The sequence below is a fragment of the Panthera tigris genome, chromosome C1, assembly GCF_018350195.1.
Source record: "Panthera tigris isolate Pti1 chromosome C1, P.tigris_Pti1_mat1.1, whole genome shotgun sequence".
NCBI classification, from domain to species: domain Eukaryota; kingdom Metazoa; phylum Chordata; class Mammalia; order Carnivora; family Felidae; genus Panthera; species Panthera tigris.
In genome coordinates, this window is record NC_056667.1 from 11,078,431 (window position 1) to 11,100,496 (window position 22,066).

General features: G+C 52.3%; 1 protein-coding gene across 11 annotated transcripts in view; it reads left to right on the forward strand.

Moving 5' to 3' along the window:
• The window catches only part of FHAD1 (forkhead associated phosphopeptide binding domain 1), a 133,294-nt gene that overhangs the window by 102,023 nt on the left and 9,205 nt on the right, over window positions 1-22,066 (forward strand). For 5 of the 11 annotated variants that reach the window (XM_042996053.1, XM_042996058.1, XM_042996059.1 and 2 more), the window contains 6 exons: window positions 2,798-2,924; window positions 3,580-3,713; window positions 7,215-7,304; window positions 7,744-7,964; window positions 8,449-8,614; window positions 20,636-21,196. In XM_042996053.1, coding sequence (XP_042851987.1) covers window positions 2,798-2,924; window positions 3,580-3,713; window positions 7,215-7,304; window positions 7,744-7,964; window positions 8,449-8,614; window positions 20,636-20,752 — 855 coding nt within the window. In that variant the 3' untranslated portion in view covers window positions 20,753-21,196. Of the gene's footprint in view, window positions 1-2,797; window positions 2,925-3,579; window positions 3,714-7,214; window positions 7,305-7,743; window positions 7,965-8,448; window positions 8,615-13,444; window positions 13,502-16,841; window positions 16,953-20,635; window positions 21,197-22,066 lie in introns of those variants that run through there. The other 6 variants (XM_042996055.1, XM_042996056.1, XR_006221068.1 and 3 more) reach the window with 5 other exon arrangements.

A 22,066-nucleotide genomic window follows, 5' to 3' on the forward strand; every position in this document is an offset into this window, starting at 1 on the left:
TATTTATTCATTCTGCAACTTGTTTTTTTTCCCCACCGAACACAATATAAAGGCCACCTTCTCTAGTAAGTATTTAAAAACCTGCTTTGTTCTTTTAAATGAGGGCATAGAATTCCACGGTGTCCCTTTTATCCAGCCCTGTCCCCTGTTGGTGGACATTTATACGTTATTTCTACTTCCACACGTTGCTGTAGTTGATGTCCTTGTAGGTATGTATGCAGAACAGATTCCCGGATGTGAAAGTGCTGGGTCCGGAGGGCGTCCTGAACCATGCTGGGTAGGGGCCAAACTGCCCTCCCAGAGAGCCACACCACTGACGCTCCAGGCCTGTCTCTCGGTGACTTCTCTGGGGGTGCCTGCCTGGGAGCCCCGGCTGCACAGCCCCCTGCCGGCCCGGGAGGGCGCGTGTCTTTGAGTGAGAGCAGCCCGTGCCACGCGGCCCCCGCAGGTGGCACTCACATTCTGCCCCCGTGGCGGGGGCCGTGGTGCCTCCCACAGTCCGTGGAAGGCTGACCACGGGCTGCAGTGGTTCCTCGAGGCCTCGGGTTTCCTAGAGTCCGGGGAGACATCCTTTTCCCCTTTGCTTTAGGAAACTAGAGAACAGGGCGCTCCGGCAATGGGCTTTGGATTTTCACTCGGAAACGGGGCCAAATGTGTCAGCTTGCCTCCCTGCTTCCTCAAAGATGCCATCCCCCTGCCAAACAGCAGTGAGCCAGGACCGCACGCAGCTCGAACGAAAGGGCTCGGCGGCCCAGCCAGCTGTCCTTGTCACGGTCGCTGTGCAGCGCACTTTAACAGAAGTTAAAAGCCTCGGTGGGGCGGGGAGCGGGTCTCACTCCCATCTCCGACCCGTTGGAATCCCAGGCTCTTAGTGCGGGACGCAGCCCATATTCGTTCGCTTTTCCGGCACCTACTGAACATCTGCTGTATGCCAGGCCCAGCGCTGGGCACAGAGGAAGGCGCACAGGGTTCCTGTTCTCACCAGACCCCCTCAGGCTCTGCACGAGTTTGCCAGAATGGGTGGCTGACCTGATGCCGAAATTAGTAATTTCTCTTCTGTGGGGGGATTCACGGAAGAGGATGGGCGGGGCGGGGGCGGGGAGGCTGCAAGATAAAAGGGAAAAAGTATTTGTTCCTCCTCAGAATGGCTTTCCAAACTCGGGCTACTTCCCGCTTTCTAAGCCAGAGTGGGTCAGAGGGCGTAAGAGTTGTATGAGAAAGAATCTTCATCTTCTCTAAATAAACAAATTCCCAGAAGAGCCATGAGTAAGGGTCACATCGGGCTCAGACATACTCTTCAGACAGAATAAAAGCTGTCACCCAGCCTCGCTGCTGTGGCTGCCCCAACCCCCAGGTCCGTAGCCCCTGCTCTCCTCTCTGCACCCCTGCACGTGTGCACACACATCACACACACATACACACACACACACACACACACGACATTTCAGGTGTTTACTCCTGGGCCGACATACACCCTCAAATACAGCAAGGCTAGTATAGAACCAACCTAGGAAGAGTGGACCAGCCGTGCAGTCTATAAGGAGGCTGAGGACAGTATCCAGGTCAAGTGAGGTCCTACTAAGTGCAGGCGGGTGGAGCACCCCCTTCTTTTTTGCTGGTGAGCCTGGTCCCGGCCAGAAAGCCAGGACAGGCTCCTTCCTACTCCTGTTTCTGACCTTGGTCCATTCAGTCTCCGTAACTATTGCGCGTCTACTAAGCTGGGGCACGGGGCTGGACTCTGGGAACACCACTGGAGACAGGACTTTGTTCGCACGGAGCCTGTGTGACACGGGGGCTTCAGGGGGGTCCCGGAACCTCCAGAAACTGTATGCAAATGTTGTGTATATGTGACTTCCTCTGAAAGACGGAACCTCGGATTCTTCCGAATCTGAAAGGTAGATATGACCCTTAAAAGATAGAGAAGACCAAGGGGCGCCTGGGTGGCTCAGTCGCTTGAGTGTCTGACTTCGGCTGAGGTCATGACCTCAACAGTTCGCGAGTTCGAGCCCCGTGTCGGGCTCTGTGCTGACAGCTCGGAGCCCGGAGCCTGATTTGGACTCTGTGTCTCCCTCTCTCTCTTCCCCTCCCCTGCTTATGCTTTCTGTCTTTCTCTTGCTCTCTCTCTCAAAAATGAATAAACATTTAAAAAAAATTTTTTTTAAAGATAGGGAAGACCTCTCCTTGTCTATGCCCTTCATCAGCCCTACTCTAGCTCTGTGCCTGGTGGCTACCATATTGGGTGGTGCAAATATGGAACATTCCCCTCGTCGCAAGAGACCTGTGTTGGACAGTAGAGGCTCCAGAAGGCTCAGAGAAAGGTTTTCCTTTCTCCAGACCAACCATGAGCCAGTCAAACTCCCCCCACCCCCAGCAAATATTGGACAATCATCCTTATTACCAGTCAAGAAGAAAATATCATGTGTTCTCATCCAAAAAATGCCCCTCCTGCAGCAGAATTTGATGGGATTATTCTGAAACAAGATCCAAAATGACAACAAATAGAAACCCAGGCTTAGCAGAATATTAGAATAAAATATAAAATGTGGGGAGGGAACATAGAGGGGGGTTTTATTTATAGATATGCTAAGTAGGTAAGAAAGTTGAAAATCTTCCTAGATGTGACTTTATATTTGAAATGAAAATTTTAAATCCCTTCTGTGCCAAAGCCCCTTATAGTAGCTTCCAAGGTACTAAGTGACAGGGTCCCTGCTAGCCATGAGTTGTACGTGTTTCTTGGAATATAAGGGAGGAATTCTGACCCCTGATAACACTGCTGTCTGAACCATTCTGGCCGCAGGAATCCTTCAGTGATCTAGGGGCCAAGTGCAAAGGGTCCCGACATGAGGAAGTCATTCAGCGTCAGAAAAAAGCCTTGTCTGAACTGCGTGCACGAATTAAGGAGCTGGAGAAGGCGTCCTCAGCAAGTAAGTTCCCTCCCTGCTGGTCTCCCTCTCCCAGCTCACAGTCCTGAGCCCCAGACTCTAGGGATCACTCTGGGCGCTGACAATCGGCCAGGACCACTGTCTCCTATCCCCATCACTTCATGACCGAAAGGACGTAGTGATACAAGGAATGATGGCAGGCATGGTCTCAGAGTCAAGGGCAAGGCTTGGTATTTAAATAAATAGGATTTCGTGGAAAAGTCACTACAGTATCCTCCTTTTTCTCATTTCGCTGTGGCCCAGCGGGAACTTGGCCATAGACTAACACTGCAAGGATCGGCCTTGGGGAACCTCCTAGAACACCCTGTTTAGAGGGGATGGCATTCTCAAGACGCTGCTGGGGGAAGCGCTGAGCTAGGACCCAGAGGCCAGGGTTCAAGTTCCGTCCTTGCTCCTGTAGCTGAAAGTTCACCCTCTGTGCCTTGGCACTGACACCTGCGAGGCCGCGGCCTCCTCCTAGCTGTGTGACCTTGGACAAGCCACCTACCTGTCTAGGCCTATTTCTCACCTGCCGAGGGAGGGGGCTGGAGATCAGCAGCGGCCTACGGTAAGGGTCCCGTAAAGAGCAGCTGTGATTATTACGTGCAATAACTTCTTCCCGACCCTTTCTTTTGACTCTCACTTACTTGTTTTATAGATCATAAGGACCACCCGAATGAATCATTTCTAGACTTAAAGGCTCTCCGAATGGAAACAAATGTCCAGAAGACATCGGACGCAAAACCTGACGGGCCAGCTTTCTCAAGAATAGAGATCAGAGCGGTAACCAAAGAAAGTTTGTCCCCGCGGTGACTGAGACGTGGAGTGCGTGGGCCTGAGGGCAGACACCAGCCGTGCCCTCTGGCACGGCCGTGAGCGTCAGAGGTTCAGGGCCGGCCCTCCCTGGTAGGCCAGCGTCTGTGCCGACCCCTCGGTGGCTTTGCCATAGCGGTGACCCCGTGTCTGAACAGAGAGGTTGCTTTCTGTTTGTGGCCAGCGTGGTAAAACCCTTGCACTGACACTGGGCCAGGGCGATCGCTGGCGGGCCCTCCTTTTCACGTTACGTGTTCCATTCCGCAGAAGATAACTCAACAGGCTAATTCTTAACGTTATGCCGTGAGTTTGCCTCAAGTGTGCTTTTCGTGGCGAACTGAAGAACACGAACATGCAAAGGGTAGCAGGAGGGCTGATGAAGAGGCACAGGTTCTAGAATCAGAGGGGCCTGTGTCAGAATCCCAGCCCTGCGAGCCGTGTGGCCTTGGGCGGGCTCAGCCTTTCTGGGACTCCCTTCCCCAGCTGGGAAATGACCAAGATTTAGAGGTGGCGGTGGTAAGTGCTTAGCCCCGCCACCTAGCTCAGAGCGAACACTTAATAAATTGTAGCTGTGAATGACGGTTTTGAGGTATTTAAACAGCGTCACTCAAGAAAACCTCCGTTCCTTAAGGGAAATAGTTTTATTTGCTAGGATTTCCAGAAGTGATTCGATTGTTATGGTGAAGGTGCCCTGTACCCTAAATGGATGTCTGGTGGGTGTCTGACACGTGATGGTGGACAGCTCAGGTCGGCGTCACTCACGGGATCCCCTGGGCTCAGCTTGCTGCCACAGCGGGATCTAAATTTTTCTTTTTTTAACGTTTATCATTTTTGAGAGAGAGACAGAGACAGGGACAGGGGCAGAGAGCAAGCAGGGGAGGGGCAGAGAGACACACACAGAATCGGAAGCAAGCTCCAGGCTCTGAGCTGCCAGCACAGAGCCCGACGCGGGGCTCGAGCTCACAGACGGCGAGATCATGACCTGCGCCGAAGTCGGCCGCTCAACCGACTGAGCCACCCAGGCGCCCCGCCACAGCTGGATCTAAACCACGCACAGGCTTGTAGAAGAAATAACAGGGTGCCTGGTGGTTTAGTTGGCTGAGCATCTGACTCTTGACCTTGCCTCAGGTCTTGATCTCAGGGTCGTGAATAAAAGCCCCACATTGGGCTCTGTGCTGCGCACGAAGTCTACTAAAAAGAAAGAGAGAGAGAGAGAGAGAGAGAGAGAGAGACAGAGACAGAGAGAGAGAGAGAGAGAGAGAGAGAGAGAAAGGAAGGAAGGAAGGAAGGAAGGAAGGAAGGAAGGAAGGAAGGAAGAAAGAAAGAAAGAAAGAAAGAAAGAAAGAAAGAAAGAAAGAAAGAAAAGAAAAGAAAAGAAAAGAAAGAAAGAAAAGAAAAGAAAGAAAGAAAGAAAGAAAGAAAGAAAGAAAGAAAGAAAGAAAGAAAGAAAAAGAAAGAAAGAAAGAAAAGAAAGAACAAAATCATCCTATCTGTACCAATATTCCCCTGCGCAATTTTTCTAGACACTCGCTAGGAATGTGAGTCTTCAACAATGTGTTGGCTTTCTGGATAAACCCCCAATGTCTGAGGTTGGAAGGGGAGGGACAGTCTCCAGAAAAAGGCAGACTCAGCGAAGAACATATCCTAACCTGCTTCCAAGATTTACTTTCGCCTTAGCCCTGACCCTCTCCAACCACCACCACCACAGAGCAGGAACCGCCCCCCACACACACACCCTCTCAGAAGACCCCAATCCCCCAAGCTTGGCAATAATGAAAATTAAAAGAAGGAGCTGGAGGAAGGCTGGCTGACATCTGTGAAGTGCCTCCTGGGTGCTGGGCACTGCGCTGAACTCTCATTTGTCAATCACCCCTCCCAGCGGCCTTGTGTTGGAGTTACTGTTTTACAGACAGGAAAAGTCAAGACTTCGGGCGATCAGGTACGTCACCCAAGGTCACAGCATAATGACTGACGGGGCCAGGACTGTGTCTGTGGCAGCCCGTCCCTAGCCCTCTGCTAGTCGGCAGACCAGGACAAGGGGACTGCGTGATTGAACCTGGTAGACCAGACTCTGCCTTAGGTGACCCTCCGTCGGGAAAGAAGGGAACCGGAAGAGGGGTGCAGCGGCCAGCGCCCAGAGCCGGGCACGCTCAGTGACGCTTCACACTGTCTTGCGGCAGGTGTGCCCGGTTGACTGTCATCAAGTCCCCTCTTTTACGCTCCTCGCTATAGACGTGCAGACAAAGAGTCCCCGCTTTTCTATCCCAGTCACTTTCTGAGCTTTCCGTTTTTGTAGCTGGGCTTCCTTTTAATCTCAGGCGTTTACAGTATCGTGCCAGCAAATGGTGCGGGCCAAGAGATGCTCACGGCGAGCACTTAACCCAATCTGCTTTGGGGGGAGATTTATGACAGTTATTTGTGGTCCGTTAGGCTCCCCGATCTGGCCGGTGGCTTTTCCGTGCGGTCCGTAGGGACTTTCAGCAGCCAGCTGGCTGATAGGGTCTTAGGGCACAGCTGCAAACACCGTTCAGCACTGTTTCTTTTAAAGCATTTTTTTTTAACGTTTTTTTATTTATTTTTGAGACAGAGCATGAACGGGGGAGGGGCAGAGAGAGAGGGAGACACAGAATCAGAAGCGGGCTCCAGGCTCCGAGCCATCAGCCCAGAGCCCGACGCGGGGCTCGAACTCACGGACCGCGAGATAGTGACCTGAGCCGAAGTCGGCCGCTCAACCGACTGAGCCACCCAGGCGCCCCAGCACTGTTTCTAAACAGCGTGGGCCTAAAATGATGGCCGCCCACCAGGTTCCAGCACTGGGGGAGGGTTTGGCCAAATTGGGTGAGGGTATCGTCTCTGCTGCCTGAAAAGGAGACTCCTTTAATAAAAGGAGTCTCACTGACTCAACAAGCATGCCCACCGGGTGCCATTCTGTGCCAGGTGCCATGCTGGGCACAAGAAATGGAACAGCGAGCAAAAGTAAGGAAGCTCGTCATCCAGACCGGGGTTTCCCGACCGGAACACGACTGGTATCTTGGGCCGGGTAATTCTTTGTGGCAGAGGCCGTTCTACGTACCATGGGGTGTTTAGCAGCATCCGTGCCCTCGACCCCCTGCGTGCCATTAGTACTCCCCATCTCTCGTTGCGACGGCTAAAAACGTGTCCAGGCATTGTCAAAGGTCCTGGGGCACGCAGGAGAGGGTGGACAAAACCCCCTCGGTTGAGAACCACTGGTCCGGAGGGAAGACAGGCAGTAACCAGAGAACAAGGCAAGCGATGTGTCATTTCAAAGAGAGTCACAGTCTGAAGGGCAGCAGCACAGTCGACAGAGGACTCGGACTGGATGGTCAGGAACCGACATGCAAATCCACTCTCTTAAAGTCATTCTTCGGGAACCACAGGGTGTTACCTCCAGGATGTAGACGTTCACGATGGAACGCCGAGAGAGTTTTTACTTCTTTTTTTCTTTTCTTTTCCCCCCAGCCTCAGAACGGCCCTGTCAACTCAGCCGTCCCGGACATCAAGTCAGGGAAGATGGATGTGGTTGAGGCTTTAGATCTCAGTGAAAAGTTGGTATGTGCATCCAGCGTGGCAGCGTGGTCCCCCCCCCGCCCCGTCCAAACGTGGGGTCCCCTGCAGTCACTGTTAACCACCGGATAGGGTAACTAAACACCAGCCTCGCGTGCGTATTCAGTTATTACGAAAGCTCTGCAGGACGCATCTACTGTCCCAGCATGGCTCAGACTTTGCAATCCCTTGAAAAACTGGGTAGTTGGCATGAATGTTTAGGTCTGTTGTCACTCTTCCCCCTGGTTCTCCAAAAGGCACAGCGTCCATGGATACGGAGGAAATGAAAGTCGCACTAACAGCCCCGTTGGATTCACTTCCAAGCACGGGCTTGTTCTCTGCAATTGTAGAAACTGAACAAAACAAAATTAGATGCTTGCCTCCTCAAAGTGGCCTCCGGCAGCCTCGCGCCAGGCCCCTTAACTGCCAAACGCTTTCCTCGTAGTACATGGACATGAGCAAAACACTCGGGAGCCTGATGAACATCAAGGACATGTCAGGTCACATATCCATGAAGTACCTCTCCCCCAAAGAGAGAGAGAGAGTCAACCAGCTCCGACAGAGGGACCTCGATCTGGTGTTCGATAAGATCACCCAACTCAAGAGCCGGCTGGAGAGAAAAGAGGAGCTTTTGAGAGGCTACGAGAAAGACATAGAACAGCTCAGGTACCGCCCACGTCCCCGCAGAAAGGGCCGGGTGTCCGTTCTCGTGGCTGAACCTCGGGCAGCGGCAGACGCAGGTCCGGGACAGGCAGAGGCCTCGGGGGAGGGGGCCTGGGGCCTGACAGAAGCGAGTCTGTCTGCGAGAAAGCAGCGGTCGAGGGGCTCAGGGTTCATCCTGCCCTCTCTCGCCGCGAGCGAGAGGCGCCTCGTACGAATTCTGACTCGGGGTTCGCCTTGTGTGCTTCCCAAGGCCCCGCCCTGTTTCAGCGGCCGCCGCTCCCCTACCCTCTCTGGGAAACGGGGGGCTGGTAGCACGTAGGCCGCTGATGAGGTATCTGTCCTGCCCCGTGCGCCCCAAATCCGCTGGTGACGAAGCCACCGAGTTAGCCACCTGGAGAAGTATTCTGAGATTCTCCCAGGTTGGGGACACCGGTGGCGAAGGAGAAAGATGCGGGAGAAAGAGACCGTGTCTCTCCCGTCCGCTCAGGCAGAGCAAAGTATCCGTGCAGACGTACCAGTCACAGGTGGCCAAGCTGGAGGACAACATCTACAAAGAGGCCGAAGAGAAGGCCCTGTTGAAGGAGGCCCTGCAGCGCGTGGAGCTCCAGCTGTACCAGGAGAAGAGGTTCAACAGGGCCGTCAGGCAGCAGAAGGTGAGAGGGCCTGGCGGGGAGCGCAAGCTCTGAGGCCGCCCCCCGGCTCCCTTTGGAAATGGCAAAGCGAGCGCCCGGGGTGGCCCGTGGGGCGTCAGACACACCCGGGTTTACACCCTGGCTCCGCCACTTGCTGTGTGACCCCAGGCGGGTTCCTTAACCTCTCTGAAACTCCTAATCTAGCGTATCCGTGTCTTCCTAACCAGTGGCTATTGTTTGTATTTTTATGGTTCTCCCAGGTGGTAGGGATACATAGATGAAAAAGCTCCCTGTGAATAAAGATGTGGGTTCACTACTCTGAGTGCTCAGCACATAGTTGACATAGGAAATATTGGATGGATGGATGGATGGATGGGGACAGATGGATGCGTGTCCTTGAAGAACATAATCCTTTAGAGCATAATAGGTAAAGTGCTGACTGCTGGCTGATTTAATGATTTAAAGTCTCTGTCTGGGGCACCTGAGTGGCTCAGTAGGTTAAGCGTCTGACTTTGGCTCAGGGCATGAACTCACCGTTTCTAGGTTCGAGCCCCACATCGGGCTCTGTGCTGAGAGCTCAGAGCCTGGAGCCTGCTTCAGATTCTGTGTCTCCCTCTCTCTCTCTGCCGCTCCCCCACTCGCACTCTTTCTCTCTCAAAATGAACAAACATTAAAAAGTAAATAAAAAAATAGAGTCTCTGGCTGAAGGGCGCTCAGGCTGTGTCATCCAGAGGCAGGCACTCGGCCAGCCCGGAACATCCCAGGGGTGTCTCCCAAGGGGTGACACCTTTGCGCTGAGTTGCAAAGGCGAGCTGGACTCTGCCCACCACAGGCACGGGCGGGGGGCGTGCGTTCCGGGCTGCGGGAACCCGGAGGAAGGGCAGGAGGACGAGAGCTCCGGCTCCTGGCAGGAACTTGGCCGTGGCATGGCCTTGAGAAACCCAGATCTGAGACTCAGGCTGGCGATCCAGCCAAAAGAAGCCACCTCCTCCCCTCAACCTGTCCTCTCCTCTGTCACGCGGCCCAGGAGTCGGCTAGTCCTGGGTTCAGATCCCCCCACTCCCTCCCTGCGTGGCCTCGTGCCAATCCATTCCCCTCTCGGCGCCTCGCTTCCTCACCGGTGAACGGGAACTGACCGCCCCTGCCCTGCAGGGCTGTTGTGGGCACAGTGCCGGTACCCTCACCATCCAGGCTCTCACGGTGTGAACTCACAGGCCGTGTGGCTTCAGACGGCGAGGGACACGTGTGCTCCCTCTAGAGCGGGTAGCCCAGGGCCCGGCACACGGCGGGTAGATGCCACTCTCCTCCGTGTGGCCAGCTGCCTGCACATGGGGTCACTGGGGCAAGCTCCGCCTCAGACCCGCGAGAGTTGCAGCTGACGGTGAGGCGCGCATGACCCACAGCCAAACGGGTGCTTCGGAAGCTCCCGGCAGACCTGTGCCTGCCCCGTGGTCGGCAGAGGGGCTCTCTTTTTTTTTTAATTTTTTTTAATGCTTATTTATTTTTGAGAGAGAGAGAGAGAGAGACAAAGCATGAGTGGAAGAGGGGCAGAGAGAGACGGAGACACAGAATCCGAAGCAGGCTCCAGCCTCCGAGCTGTCAGCACAGAGCCCGACGCGGGGCTCGAATTCACGAACCGTGAGATCGTGACCTGAGCCGAAGTCGGACGCTCCACCGACTGAGTCACCCAGGCGCCCCCCACCCCTTTTTAAAACTCTGGCAGAGGTGTTCCCTTGTCTTTTCTGCAGTTTTCACCCGTACCCATTCACTCCTGCATTCATTTCCAAACCAGACTCTCCCTTCTTTTTAACCCTTGCCTAAACTAAAATAGGACAAACAAGGAAAATTATCATAACCATCTCGTGACCATCTCCAGGCACCGGGCTCCACCCAGGCTTTGCAACCCTGATCGGGGTGACTTACGCCTTCCTAGCTCCTGGTTGGTATGATGAGTCCCGTTTTACAGATGAGGAAACTGAGCCTCCGAGAGTTAAGAGACTTGCCCAAGCTCACACAGTAGCAGCTGGTAAGCAGAGCCTAGACCTGGCCCCAGATCTCTGACTCTAGTTTGCAAGCTCTCTGCTGGGCTCTCCCCGTTCTTCTTGTAATTGTTAGTCTGCCTGACTCAGGGCTGTGTATTTATGCATGTATGCTTGCACGTGTGCGTGTATGTGAGTGTGTATAATAAGTGTGTGTGTGCTGTAATGTGTGTTTCTGTGTGTATATTTGTGTGTGTGTGTGTGTGTGTGTGTGTGCGCGCGCGTTGCCTGCAGGAGCTCTAAGGAGGCCAAGCCATAGAAGGCTATAGAAGGGTGCCCTCCTCCCCAACCAGGAGGCCCTGGTCAGACAAGTTACTCGCAGAAGCCTGCCCTCCAACCTGCAAACCTCCCAGACCACAGCTTCCCTGGCTTATAGCGCTAGAAATGAACCCAGCCATCGTGCTCGGAAGGAGCCCTAGATGAGGGGTTTCTAGCATCCACAGTCTTGAATTAAACATCACAGGCCTCAGGCAAAGGACGATTTCCTTTCACACCAGGCAACCAGGGAGAGCTGGGCCAGTGACAGAGCCCTGACTTTTCCTTTGATGTGCCCGCCAGAGAGCTCACCCCTCCCTAAGGTGCCCCCCCACCCCAGGACTTGGCAGGCTAGCCCCCAAAGCTGAGACACCAGACCACAGAATGGGGCAGCAAAGGACCCCAAAAAAGGCCATTGTCATGGGGCTGGCTAAAAATGTAAGAAAACCTGAGGATTTACATAATCAGGCTTTACATGCATTATTCATGAGCTGCCTCATTCATACACAATGCAGGGGCCATGCCAGCCTGTGGGGCACTAGACATCCTTCTGTGGAGAAGGAGCTGAAGTGGCCAAGTCAAACCTGCATCTGTATCCCCAGAAGAGCTGGGGCTGAGAACTTTCAAATTCATGGAAGTCACAATTTAGGGAAAGATTCCGAAAAGCAGAGCCACAATCACAGCGATGCCGGTGGCATTATTTCCTGGGCACGTCCCGAGGGACAGGCACCTGCTCCACACACACGCTTCATGCCTCCCGTCGGCCCCGCGAGGGATGCTGGCGAGCGGCCGCCCATTCAGAGCGGCTGACAGAGGGCAGCGTCACCTGGCTGCCCGGCAGCAGAAACAGGACGCCGCCCCCGCCCCAGGCCTGCTGCCCTCCCCAGCCCGAGTTCACTCCTCCCCACCCGTTGCTCTGTGCGCCTCCTTTTCCAGGAGGTCTCTGCTCATCCCCGGGCTAGGGTGGGCATGCAAGGTGTGTTATGAACATGTCGTCAGAACTTCCTATTTATCAGGAGGAAAAACAACAAGCAACATAGATTTTAGGGTTTTGCTGCATTCTAAAGGGAACTTCAGAATCTGTCTTGGCCTCAGTTCCCTCCAAGGAACATATTCAGCATTGAAATGATTTTTGTTTTAAGTTTGACACCTAGCATCTTCACAAGGAGCCTTCATGGTTTCAGTCTCACGTATAAAATTTCCCCCATCCGTAGAGAACGGGGTGGCTGAGGCACTAGACCGGCAGAACCATCACCCTCCTCAAAAAGGAAAAACAAAAAGCAGGAAGTAGTTTTTAGGGTTAATGTTCAAACCTCTGTTCGCCAAAGCAGAACTTTCTGGAATCAAAAGTCACACTTCCACACTCATACCTTTGGCTGGGGCATTGAGACTTGATATAAAATACTGGGGAAAACCTCAGTGCTGGGCACTCACAGGGAACCTCGCGGTCATCAGCTCCGGACCCTGGAAGGCCCCCGGTCTGGAGCTCTGGCCCTGTGACAGAGGGACAATGACAGCCGTGCAGGCTGCGCTCAGTCTCATCCGCTTCCCACACCACCGTATAAGGCAGCTGTGTCTCTCGGAGTTCAGAGGCGGACTTTGCAGCCAAACGACTAGAGTCGAAGCCCCACCCCTGGCCCTGAGTGACCCCGAGCCACTGGTTAATGCCCCCGCGTCTCAGATTCCTCAACACGAGCACCCAAAGATGATTAACAACGGGGCCCGGGGAGGGTTAAATGCCATAAAGCCTGCAGTGCCGGGCGCACAGCAAGCACGATTACGGGGCGTGGGCGGGGGGAGAAAAGGCAGCTCGTGGACGGGTGGGGCGAGGCCGGCAGGTCCTTGAGAGAGCTTCCTGCCGGCTGACGCTGTCGCCAAACCCCGAGACGCGATCCCGGGGCTCCGGGAGCCAGCAGCTGTTTTGTGAAGGTCCCCTTTAGAGTTGGTGAATACAACCAGGGCTCCGGCCAAGAAGAGCTCAGATACTTTTTGTGAATGGGCGAAGGCTGGAATTTTCAATGGGAGAATTTCAAATGCACAGAAGTAGCCATCGGGGCGGCACGCACGCCCCTTCCTGGCCCTTTATTAGGGCTCCTAGCGTCAGGAAGGCTCCGGGACGCTGGCTGCTTCTGGCTGGGGAAAGCCCCTCAGGTCTCCAGCCAATCAAATCCTGGCCAAGGGGCGTGGCCACAGCGTTGCCGGGTGGGGTCAGTGGGGCTAGACCACCGCCCCCCCCTCCGCGCGCGCGCGCGCGCACACACACACACACACACACACACACACACACACACAGAGACACCACCTTCGCTCTGCTTAATTAGCTCAGATCCCTCATCCTTCAGATGAGAATAGAGGTGGCTCGTAACCCAATGCGTCCAATTCAAGGAGAGTGTGGATACAAGACCCTTAGCACACAGGAACACTCCATACGACCTTCTGTACCGTCATCGATGGCCTCACTACCCTACTCAAATCACAATTTTCCGAAATTTTTCTCCAGCCCAAGCATTCTCAAGATCCAAGTTTAAAAAAAAATTTTTTTTTTTTTTTAATCCAGGGTCCCTCAGTTGGGTGCTTTTGACCGAGGAGTAGAAATCGGTAGATGGTGTACAGGGTAAGAATGGGAGGATAGGGGGTGGGGGCCGTACCCTCCAGCCCACGAAAGGATGAGAATGCGAAGTGTGGTTTGTGCGGTGCGGCGCGTGGTTAGAAGATGAAGCCCTTCCTGCCCGCATCTTCTGCCCGCCAGTGAGCCCCAGGGTCTCCCAGAGACCTCAGAGGTGCGCCCCAGAGTGGAACAGGTCCGGACACACTAAACGCTCTCTTGCTCACCTGATATTTTCGCTCAGGAACGTTTAGAGGATCTCGAACAGGGAAGCGCAAAAGAACGAACGTCTCACAACTGTTGCTTCAAAGAGAGAGAGAGAGAGGCAGGTCTGGAGAGGTTTTCTGATCTTGTGGCCAGACACAAAGCAGATACGGTGTTTTCAAGGGGTGTACAAACCACCATGTGCTGTGCCAGAAACATCCACACACCTCCACTGCCTTGCCTTCCCCCGCCCCAGCCCCTGCCCCTCCCTTGCCTGCAGTCTGAGCAGATGACCTAAGAGACAGGCAAGCAACGAACCTATTATCTGGAGGGAAGGCACAGGGCAGGTGCAGGTGTGGTTTTGGCTGAGCAACCATTCTAGGCACTAAGTGATTTGGGGACTTGAAGGCAAGGTCATAAGAAAAGGAGAAGAGAGGAGTGGGGAGCCCCAGGCCCCCTGCCCTAAGAGTAAAATAAATGGGTGAAAGAAGCCAAGAGTGAGGAGGAGAGTGCCAACTCTAACGCCCTTCTTACCTGTCAAGGGGGAGTCACACGTGACTGGGCTCTCTGGCAGCCCATGGGAACTGGAAAACCCAGAGTTCATGGCGTCCATGAGCTAATGATGGATGCAATGCACCTCAGTGCTCTTAGAACAAGATGGCACTGGATTTTCCCCTAGAGAGGACACTGTGTGATCTAACGAACAATATCCCTACTAAGAGCAGCTCAGTGTTGGCTGGGCCACGTCTGAGGGCCAGGTCTGAGGACAGCTCTTGAGACAGACTGATGTCATTACAGCCCAGCGAGTTCAGGAAAGTTCAGAAAAAGCCGGTGTGCAGGAGGACCCAAGATCTGCCCTTCAGCACTCAGCTGTCCACCGATTGCATTTAATCCGAGGAAGATATTTTGGAGCAATGCTCAGACTGGGGTCCCCTGGAGCCCTTGGGTGCCATGGAAAAGTGTGACCGTCAACATCCCCAGCCCACACACTCACAGGCACACACATACATACGCCTGGTTTCCCCCAGAAAAGTTCTCCCTTATTTGTTGTATATGCCAAGTTCCTCATGGGATTTTGCTTAAAGCATTCTGCTGGGTAAAAAAAAAAACCAAAAAACAAAAAACAAACAAAAAAAAAACAAGGAGGTTGCTGGCTTAAAACTACTGCTTTACAGTTACCTGGGAATTTGGTTGGTGACTATCTGCTAAGCTTAGCTCCTCTCAGCTGAGTCTGTGATGAATGTTGAGGGGCTGCAGGCTCAAGGCCTCCTCCATGAAAAATGTCCAGAGAGCAACTCAGTTAAATGCGGGCCCCTAATCCTCCTTAGACAGTTGCTGTAAGGATGAGGTTAGCACCCTTCGGCGGATATGAAAGAGACTTGCACGTACCCATGCCCCATCCCAAAGATGGCCCCACTCCCTTCTTCCGCGAGTTTTGTGAACACCCAACAGAGTTGCCAGATCTAAGGGAAAGCAAAACCCAACGGGATGCCCAGTTAAACTTCAACTGCAGAAAAACAACAAAGAGTCACTTAGTAGAAGTATGTCCCAAATATTGCACGAGGCATACTTATACCTATATATATCTATCTTTTCATGCGGATATTCAAATTTAACTGGGTGTTCTGTATTTCATCTGGCAACCCTGCCAACAAATATTTACTAGAACCAACTGGAAGCCGAGGGGGCAGACTCTGAAACGGATGTCGCAAAATGGCAGCCCACAGAGGCGTTCCATTCGGCTCAAGGGTTTCCTTTTTTTAAGTAACCTTTCCAAATAGGTCACTCTCACGAAACACTCTGGATGTCCAGCTTCTCTGGGCAACTGGGAAGATCTGGTGATACCAGGCCCACAAGCCTGTGTTTTGCAGGCCCCTCGGAAAGGCGCCGGGCTCATGGGTTTGTCGCCACCCCCCACCCGGCTCACTTCACCCACTCTTTTTACCTCCCCGGCCCCCTGGAGGCTTCTGGCTGGCGCCTCCCCAGGAGATGCTCGGGGCTCTCTGAGAAACACCGCCTTCCCGATATCCCTGCACGGTCCCCCGCTGGAGTGTCAGTCGGCCAGGGAGGCCCCCCACTCTCTCTCACCGTTGCGTCCCCAGCGCCTGGGAGATGCTCTTCCTTCAGCGAACTGTCCCTGAGGTCTCGAGGACACCGGGGTCGGCAACAGTTAGCCAATCCCAGGGGAAGGGCAAGCGGCAGCAGTGAGGCTGGCTCCCAAGGAGCTCGCAGTCCCTGCCGGGGAGGTCAGTTCGCCGCTGTGGCTTTCGTCATGCCCGGGCTGTTGGGATGCCAAGGTAGAAGCCCACGTCCGTTGAGCCCCTTCCGTCGATCAGGGGGGCTCTGCTTCCACCCAAAGCATATTTATCCTCCAAGAGAACCGCAGGGTTCCCCCAAAGGCCCCTCGCTGGACAAGCCTCCACCTCTCAGATTCCTCTGGAATCCGGAACAGAGATCCATCCCTATGGAGCTCGGCAGGACAGGGCAGCATGGCCTGGAGGCCATGCCCCCTTCTGCACATGCACATCCCCACCCCACCCCCATCCCTAGGAAAGCCCGACATTTCATCCAAATGGGTGGCATCTGAAAGTTGAGAAAAACCATTTTTCTTTGGCGCAAAAGGGGGAGAAGCGCATGAGCTAAATTGTGTCAATATTCTTCCTGTATTAAAGAGACGAATGTTTGTAGAGACAGTGAGGAGCCAGACGCAAAGCTCAGGTTTCCAGGTGAGCCGGAAGGAAAAGGAGAACAATAGGACGTCAGCGGAAAAGCCAGTTGACAAAAATACCAGCACATGTGTTGTGTATCGAGCATTTAGTATGTGCCAGGCACAGAGCTAAGCGCTCAGTGTGCAGTGTGCATCATCCCGTTTAATCTTTACAACAAACCCACGGGGCAGCTCTCGTTTCTGTCCTCCGTCATCAGACGAGGTGTCTGAAGGTCAGAGACGTTAAGCTATTTGTCCGGAGCCACACAGCTGGATAAGACAGGTGCGGCTCATCGAAGATCTGACACCCAGACGAGCACTGCTTCCCCTGCTTTAGGTAATAAACCTCCCGATAAGAAACCAGATACACTTCGGGTGACTTTTCTCTTGAATTTCGAGGAAACACCTCTAGAATACTCTTTTTTTTTTTTTTTAAAGAGTTGAGAATCGAGACTATGAAATCTTAAACATGTTGAAACGCTGCCATTCACAATTCAGCCCTGGAACTGGAGCTGCCCCAACCACATTCCCACTCTGCAGAAAATAGAGGTGAGCTCTCAGGAAGCTTGAAAGCTAACCACATTGTGGTGGAATAAGAAACAGGAACCATATTCGCTTTTGAGACAAGGTCACAATAATTCCAAGACAACAAAATTAGCGTTAGAAAAACCAAAGCTATCCTAGGTAAGGGACATTTTTGGAAGATGGAACCCTCTTCTCAACCAACACCCCTATTCTAAGGCTGGAAGGTGGTTACTACCCAGAGCAGGACGTTACCGGGATAGAGTGTCCTGAGGGCTCCCCCAGCTTTGCCAGCCTGCCAAGTGGGCACGAGTGGGAGACTGGTCACTTATCCATCCATATATATATATATATATATATATATATATATATACACAGGGTTGAGCCGGGAGTAGGCAGGAACCGCCCTGTAGCGCGATTTTTGTCCGAGGACCACCTTGGGATGTAAGGTGACAGAGGAGATACCAGGATGGTCCCTAGATGTTGTAGGAACATTGTGCTCCTCTGAGATGTGAAGCTCCCCGGAATTTCAGGCCGTGTCTGGGCATAACAGAATGTGGCAGATGGCACCCCAGCTAAGAGCAAAGCCTGAGCCTGCTCCCAGCCCTCCAGCCCGAGCTTAGAGGCTGGGTGTCTAGGATCTCCTTGGTGTAGAAAGGTTCTCTCCACATTCTTTACAAAGCGTAGCTTGGCCATCCCCTTTCTCCACCGTGTGCCTTGTGTCTTTAGAGGGAGGGAGTCACCGCGACCATGCTGAAAAAGACAGGACGTGTAAAATCTGCTTTTCAGTCCTGCTCACTCGTAAAAGAGTCTCCATTTCTAGCAAGCCTCAGAAATGGCACCCCCTTCCCTTCCGAGGCCCTGCGGGTTTTGGTTTTCCCTCCTTTGTAATGCCATTCAGTGATTCTGTACTGTCTCCCACTGCAGCTAAAAGTCATTTATAGTTTGGGGGGAGTTGGATGCTAAAATGGAAAACCTAGTTAACACATGCCAGCCTCCACACGGAGCGATGGGAGAGTGGACAAAAAGGTACTGTCCCAGCCCTCGTTTATTCGAGGAATATTTACTGAGAGCCTGCAACGTGGCAGGTACTGTCCAGGTGTTGGGGTTCAATCAGGAATTCCCAGGCGGGGTAAGGTCACCCCTTAAGGGGGCGAAATTTATTTTTTTAATATATAAAGCGCACACACACACACACACATAGAGTGCTATCTGTCCTATTAAAATTTCATGGGAGTAGAGCAATTAGAAACTTGTCTAAGAAGACTCCTTAGTGGGGGACAATAATGGAAACAAGGGTGAGCACTGTGGGGTTAGATCAAAGGAGAAACACACAAAATCCCCCCCCCCTCCTTTCTAGCTTACACTCTCCGGCATTTTTTTTTTCAGTAAATACAATAATGATGCAATAATTACCTTGCACGTGATGTTTTGGGAACAAAGGTCGGCTGCCTGAGTTCATGAGCATATTTCACAAGGACTCACCCAGTGCAAGGGCCAGGCAGGGCCTCCCCAAAGAGGAGCTGCTTAAGCAGAGCCCTGAGGCCGGGTGGCAACAAACAGAAGGGGCCTTTCTAGAGCCCACGGCTTCCAGTTGCCTGAGGCGGCCACCCGGTGTGTCCCGAGTTCATTTCCAGCTGGGTGTCACTATCTAAATGCCCAGCTTCTATCCCTGCCCGTTCGTTCCAAAGGTGAGGCATGTGGTTCCCAGACGTCTAAGCCCTAATGCATGGCGCTCGCCAGTGGTCCCTGTTCAGGGAGGGCACTGCGTGATTTCCCAGCCCTTCCTCGCACGTGTCTCAGCGTCCTCCTTTTCCCAGGTCGGCCCTCTGCCCTCTGCTCCCCGACAACCTCATCAGGCCAGGGCACGGGTGCTTGGGAACCATCCAGGGCCGGCAATCTTACTGAAAATCAAATAAAAAGGGTTGTAAAGGAAAGGTGGCTTGGGGGAGGGTTTTGACATTCGCTGTCTGTTTTCATTGTCGCTGGGCATTCCGACCAAGATTTCCTATGTAGGTTCTTGTAGGGAAGCTAGCTCTTCTCACCCTGAAATGATTTTCGATGCGGTCTCAAAGCACATTTAAGGCCCCTGTCAGCCACTGGCACAGGCCTCAGGAGGTGGTTTTTATACCTCCCGAGTGCAGAGAGCTCCACAGATGGGCCTAGCAGCCCCTTCCTTTAAAATCCACCCAGAATCTTCTCTCAGTCCCTGAGGAAGACAGGATGGCTACTCTGGCCCCTATTTGACAGATGGGGAAACCGAGGGTCATAGAGTAAGTGGCCGAGCTGAAACCTGACCACCCACCAGCCCCCTTCCCAACCCCCCCCCCCCCTACCCAAGGGCATGTGTCCTCATGGTTGGAGTCCAAAACTTGCAGGAAATAGGGCTGGAATTTGAAGCCTGTTGGAAAGAAACCTTCAAGCTACGATCCCATGTACATTACACAGAAATGTGCCAGAGGGAGATTCTTGGGGGGCAACTAGTGGGAACCTGCTCAGAAGTGGGGAGGGGGGCTTTTACAGGGATACAGGAGTGCGTGCGTCAGAAAAACCAAGGGCTGAGAGGAGGTCTGGCCTCAAAAGGGAACTGGTAAGCCTCAGGTCCCAGGCATCATCTCCCTACCGCACGCACCCCTTCTCTGCGTCTCCCTGTACCTGCTCATCTCGACTTTCTCCAGTCATACGTGATGGGAAGAGATGACCTCACCATTCCCCCCTCCCCGGCCCCAGCTTAAAGGACCGACTCAGGGAGCAAGTAACATCTCAGAGCCGATACCCCCAAATCCTGGGCGTGATCATCTGAAAAGCACAGCCCGTGCCAAGCATCCAATCAACTGTGACCAGGGACAGCGCCACACGAGGTGTCGGGGAGGAGGGGCAGTGCTCAGAAAAGACCTAGACAGGCCCCTCCAACATCAGAGACGTAAGACACAGGCACTTAGGTGACAGCTTTCCAGGAGACAGAGATTCCATCACAATGAATGTGCCCATCATAAGAAGCTCGTAGTTTTCAAAACCACAAAACTGTAAAAAAGGGGGAAATGTTATTTGTATATCTGGAAGCGTGCACAACAAAACATTGTGATGCTTACCTTCGGGTAGTGTGATAATGGTGAATCGTTTTAGCTTCTTTTTTCTTTCAAGTTTATTTATTTTTGAATGAGAGAGGGCAGAGGAGGGGCAGAGAGATAGGGGGACAGAGAATTTCAAGCGGGCTCTGCACTGACAGCAGAAAGCCAGACGCGGGGCTCGAACTCACAAACTATGAGATCATGACCTGAGCCAAAGTCAGATGCATAACCGACTGAGCCACCCAGGCACCCCCCCCACACTTTAGTTTCTTTTTATGTATCTCTTTCTCTCCCTCCCTCCCTCCCTCCCTCTCTCTCTATAATTATTAGTATATATGTATATATATATATACACACATATATAATAGTATATATATAATAGTATATTAGTATAGTATATATTATATTATATATAATATAATATATATATTATATATAGTAATAGTATAGTAATAGTATATATGGTATATATAATATATAATATTAATAAATATAATATATAAATATGATTAATATATATGGATGATTTTTTACAGCAAACATTTTTCTTTCAGTGAAAAAAAAAATCATTTGAGTGGAACATTTTGAGATCTTGCCCCAATTACAGAATCTGTGCTTGTGTTTCTCTTGTCATTGAAGGTCGGAGCCAGAAAAGCCACCCAAAAGATGGACCAAGAAAGGGAGACACCGAAGGGAGAAACATCCAGCAAATCGAGCCAGAGCCTTCTGTTTTCCAAGCCCGGTAGCAGGAACTAGAAATGCCATCCCGTTGGGCCGTGCGTGATGCTCCGTGAGTCCCGTGTGTGACCCTTCTGTGTCAAAATACTAAGATGCTCTTATAGGACTTTAAAGGTTGTTACCCCAGAATGTTGCTTCCTAGACTGATATTTGCGCGATGCTGTATTTTGGAAGGTGCAGGGAGAGGGGTTCTGTTTGAAATTACTTACACGGGTATACACCCTCAGGCGCATGAAAAACGTAAGTTTGAAGCAGACTCCTAGGCCCGGCGGACACAGTTCTGGGGTTCCACCTTTGAGTCGTGAGGTACCCACACATCCACCTCCGCAGAGCTCCAAGAAACCCACAGCTGGCAAAACGCAAGACGGGTACTGGGGCCACGGGACAGAATGGCACCCTCGGGTCTGAGGCTGTCTGTGGTACAGCACTTCATATTGAGTTTATTATAATAAAACGAGCGTGCCCAGTTGTCTTACCGCATCTGTAATAATGTGGCACTCTTCTCACCTAACCCTCCCCCCAAACTCTGGGAGGTAAATTGTATCATGATCCCCATTTTACAGATGCAGAAGGCCCAGAGAGGTTAAAGTGCCTGTCTAGATTCACAAGTGGGGCCTGGACCCCGGTTTCTGATTCCCCTCCCATACTGCCCGTTCTGCTATCCCAGTTTTGCAGGAGCCGGTCACCCAAGACAGACCAAGTACCCAGGCGCCCAAGGGCACACACTGCCCAGGGGGACACACCCCTTTTTCGCAGGGTTTGGAGAAACCCTCATTTTTCTTGCTCCCGTGTTCTGCCCTCTCTCCGTCCATCTGTCCGCTTGCCGCCTTTCTGGTGTGGCCGGGACAGCCAAACAAAATGGGAGGAAGAGCCAGAAGTCACGAATGCCATTTCTTTTTTTTATTATTATTATTTTTTAAGAAAAATATTTTGATATTTTAAAGCCAAATGGATTCTTTATACCGATTAAAACCGGAAGGAGATAGGGTATGTTCTTTGTGTGATATTCCACTGAAAGCACATCTTACGCAGGGCTAGGAGCTAAAGACAGTGAGAAAGGTATACCTGGCCTTAAAAACACTCCCGAAGATCCTGGAAATTTTCCATAAAGAACATGGTATGACTTAATACTGTACCACATCCCCAAAGTCCAAAACAAGTTTTTCTCTAGCACCAGAAAAGATCACTTAGGCAGGCAGCCGTTCCAGTAGCTGGCTCGTGTCTGGAAGCCAAATCGTGTGGGAAAAGATGTTTTTGTTGGTTGCACACGTGTATTTGAATTTGCGTAAGGTAAACGCAATGCCTGTATGACTTCACTGTATTTTACGCCTT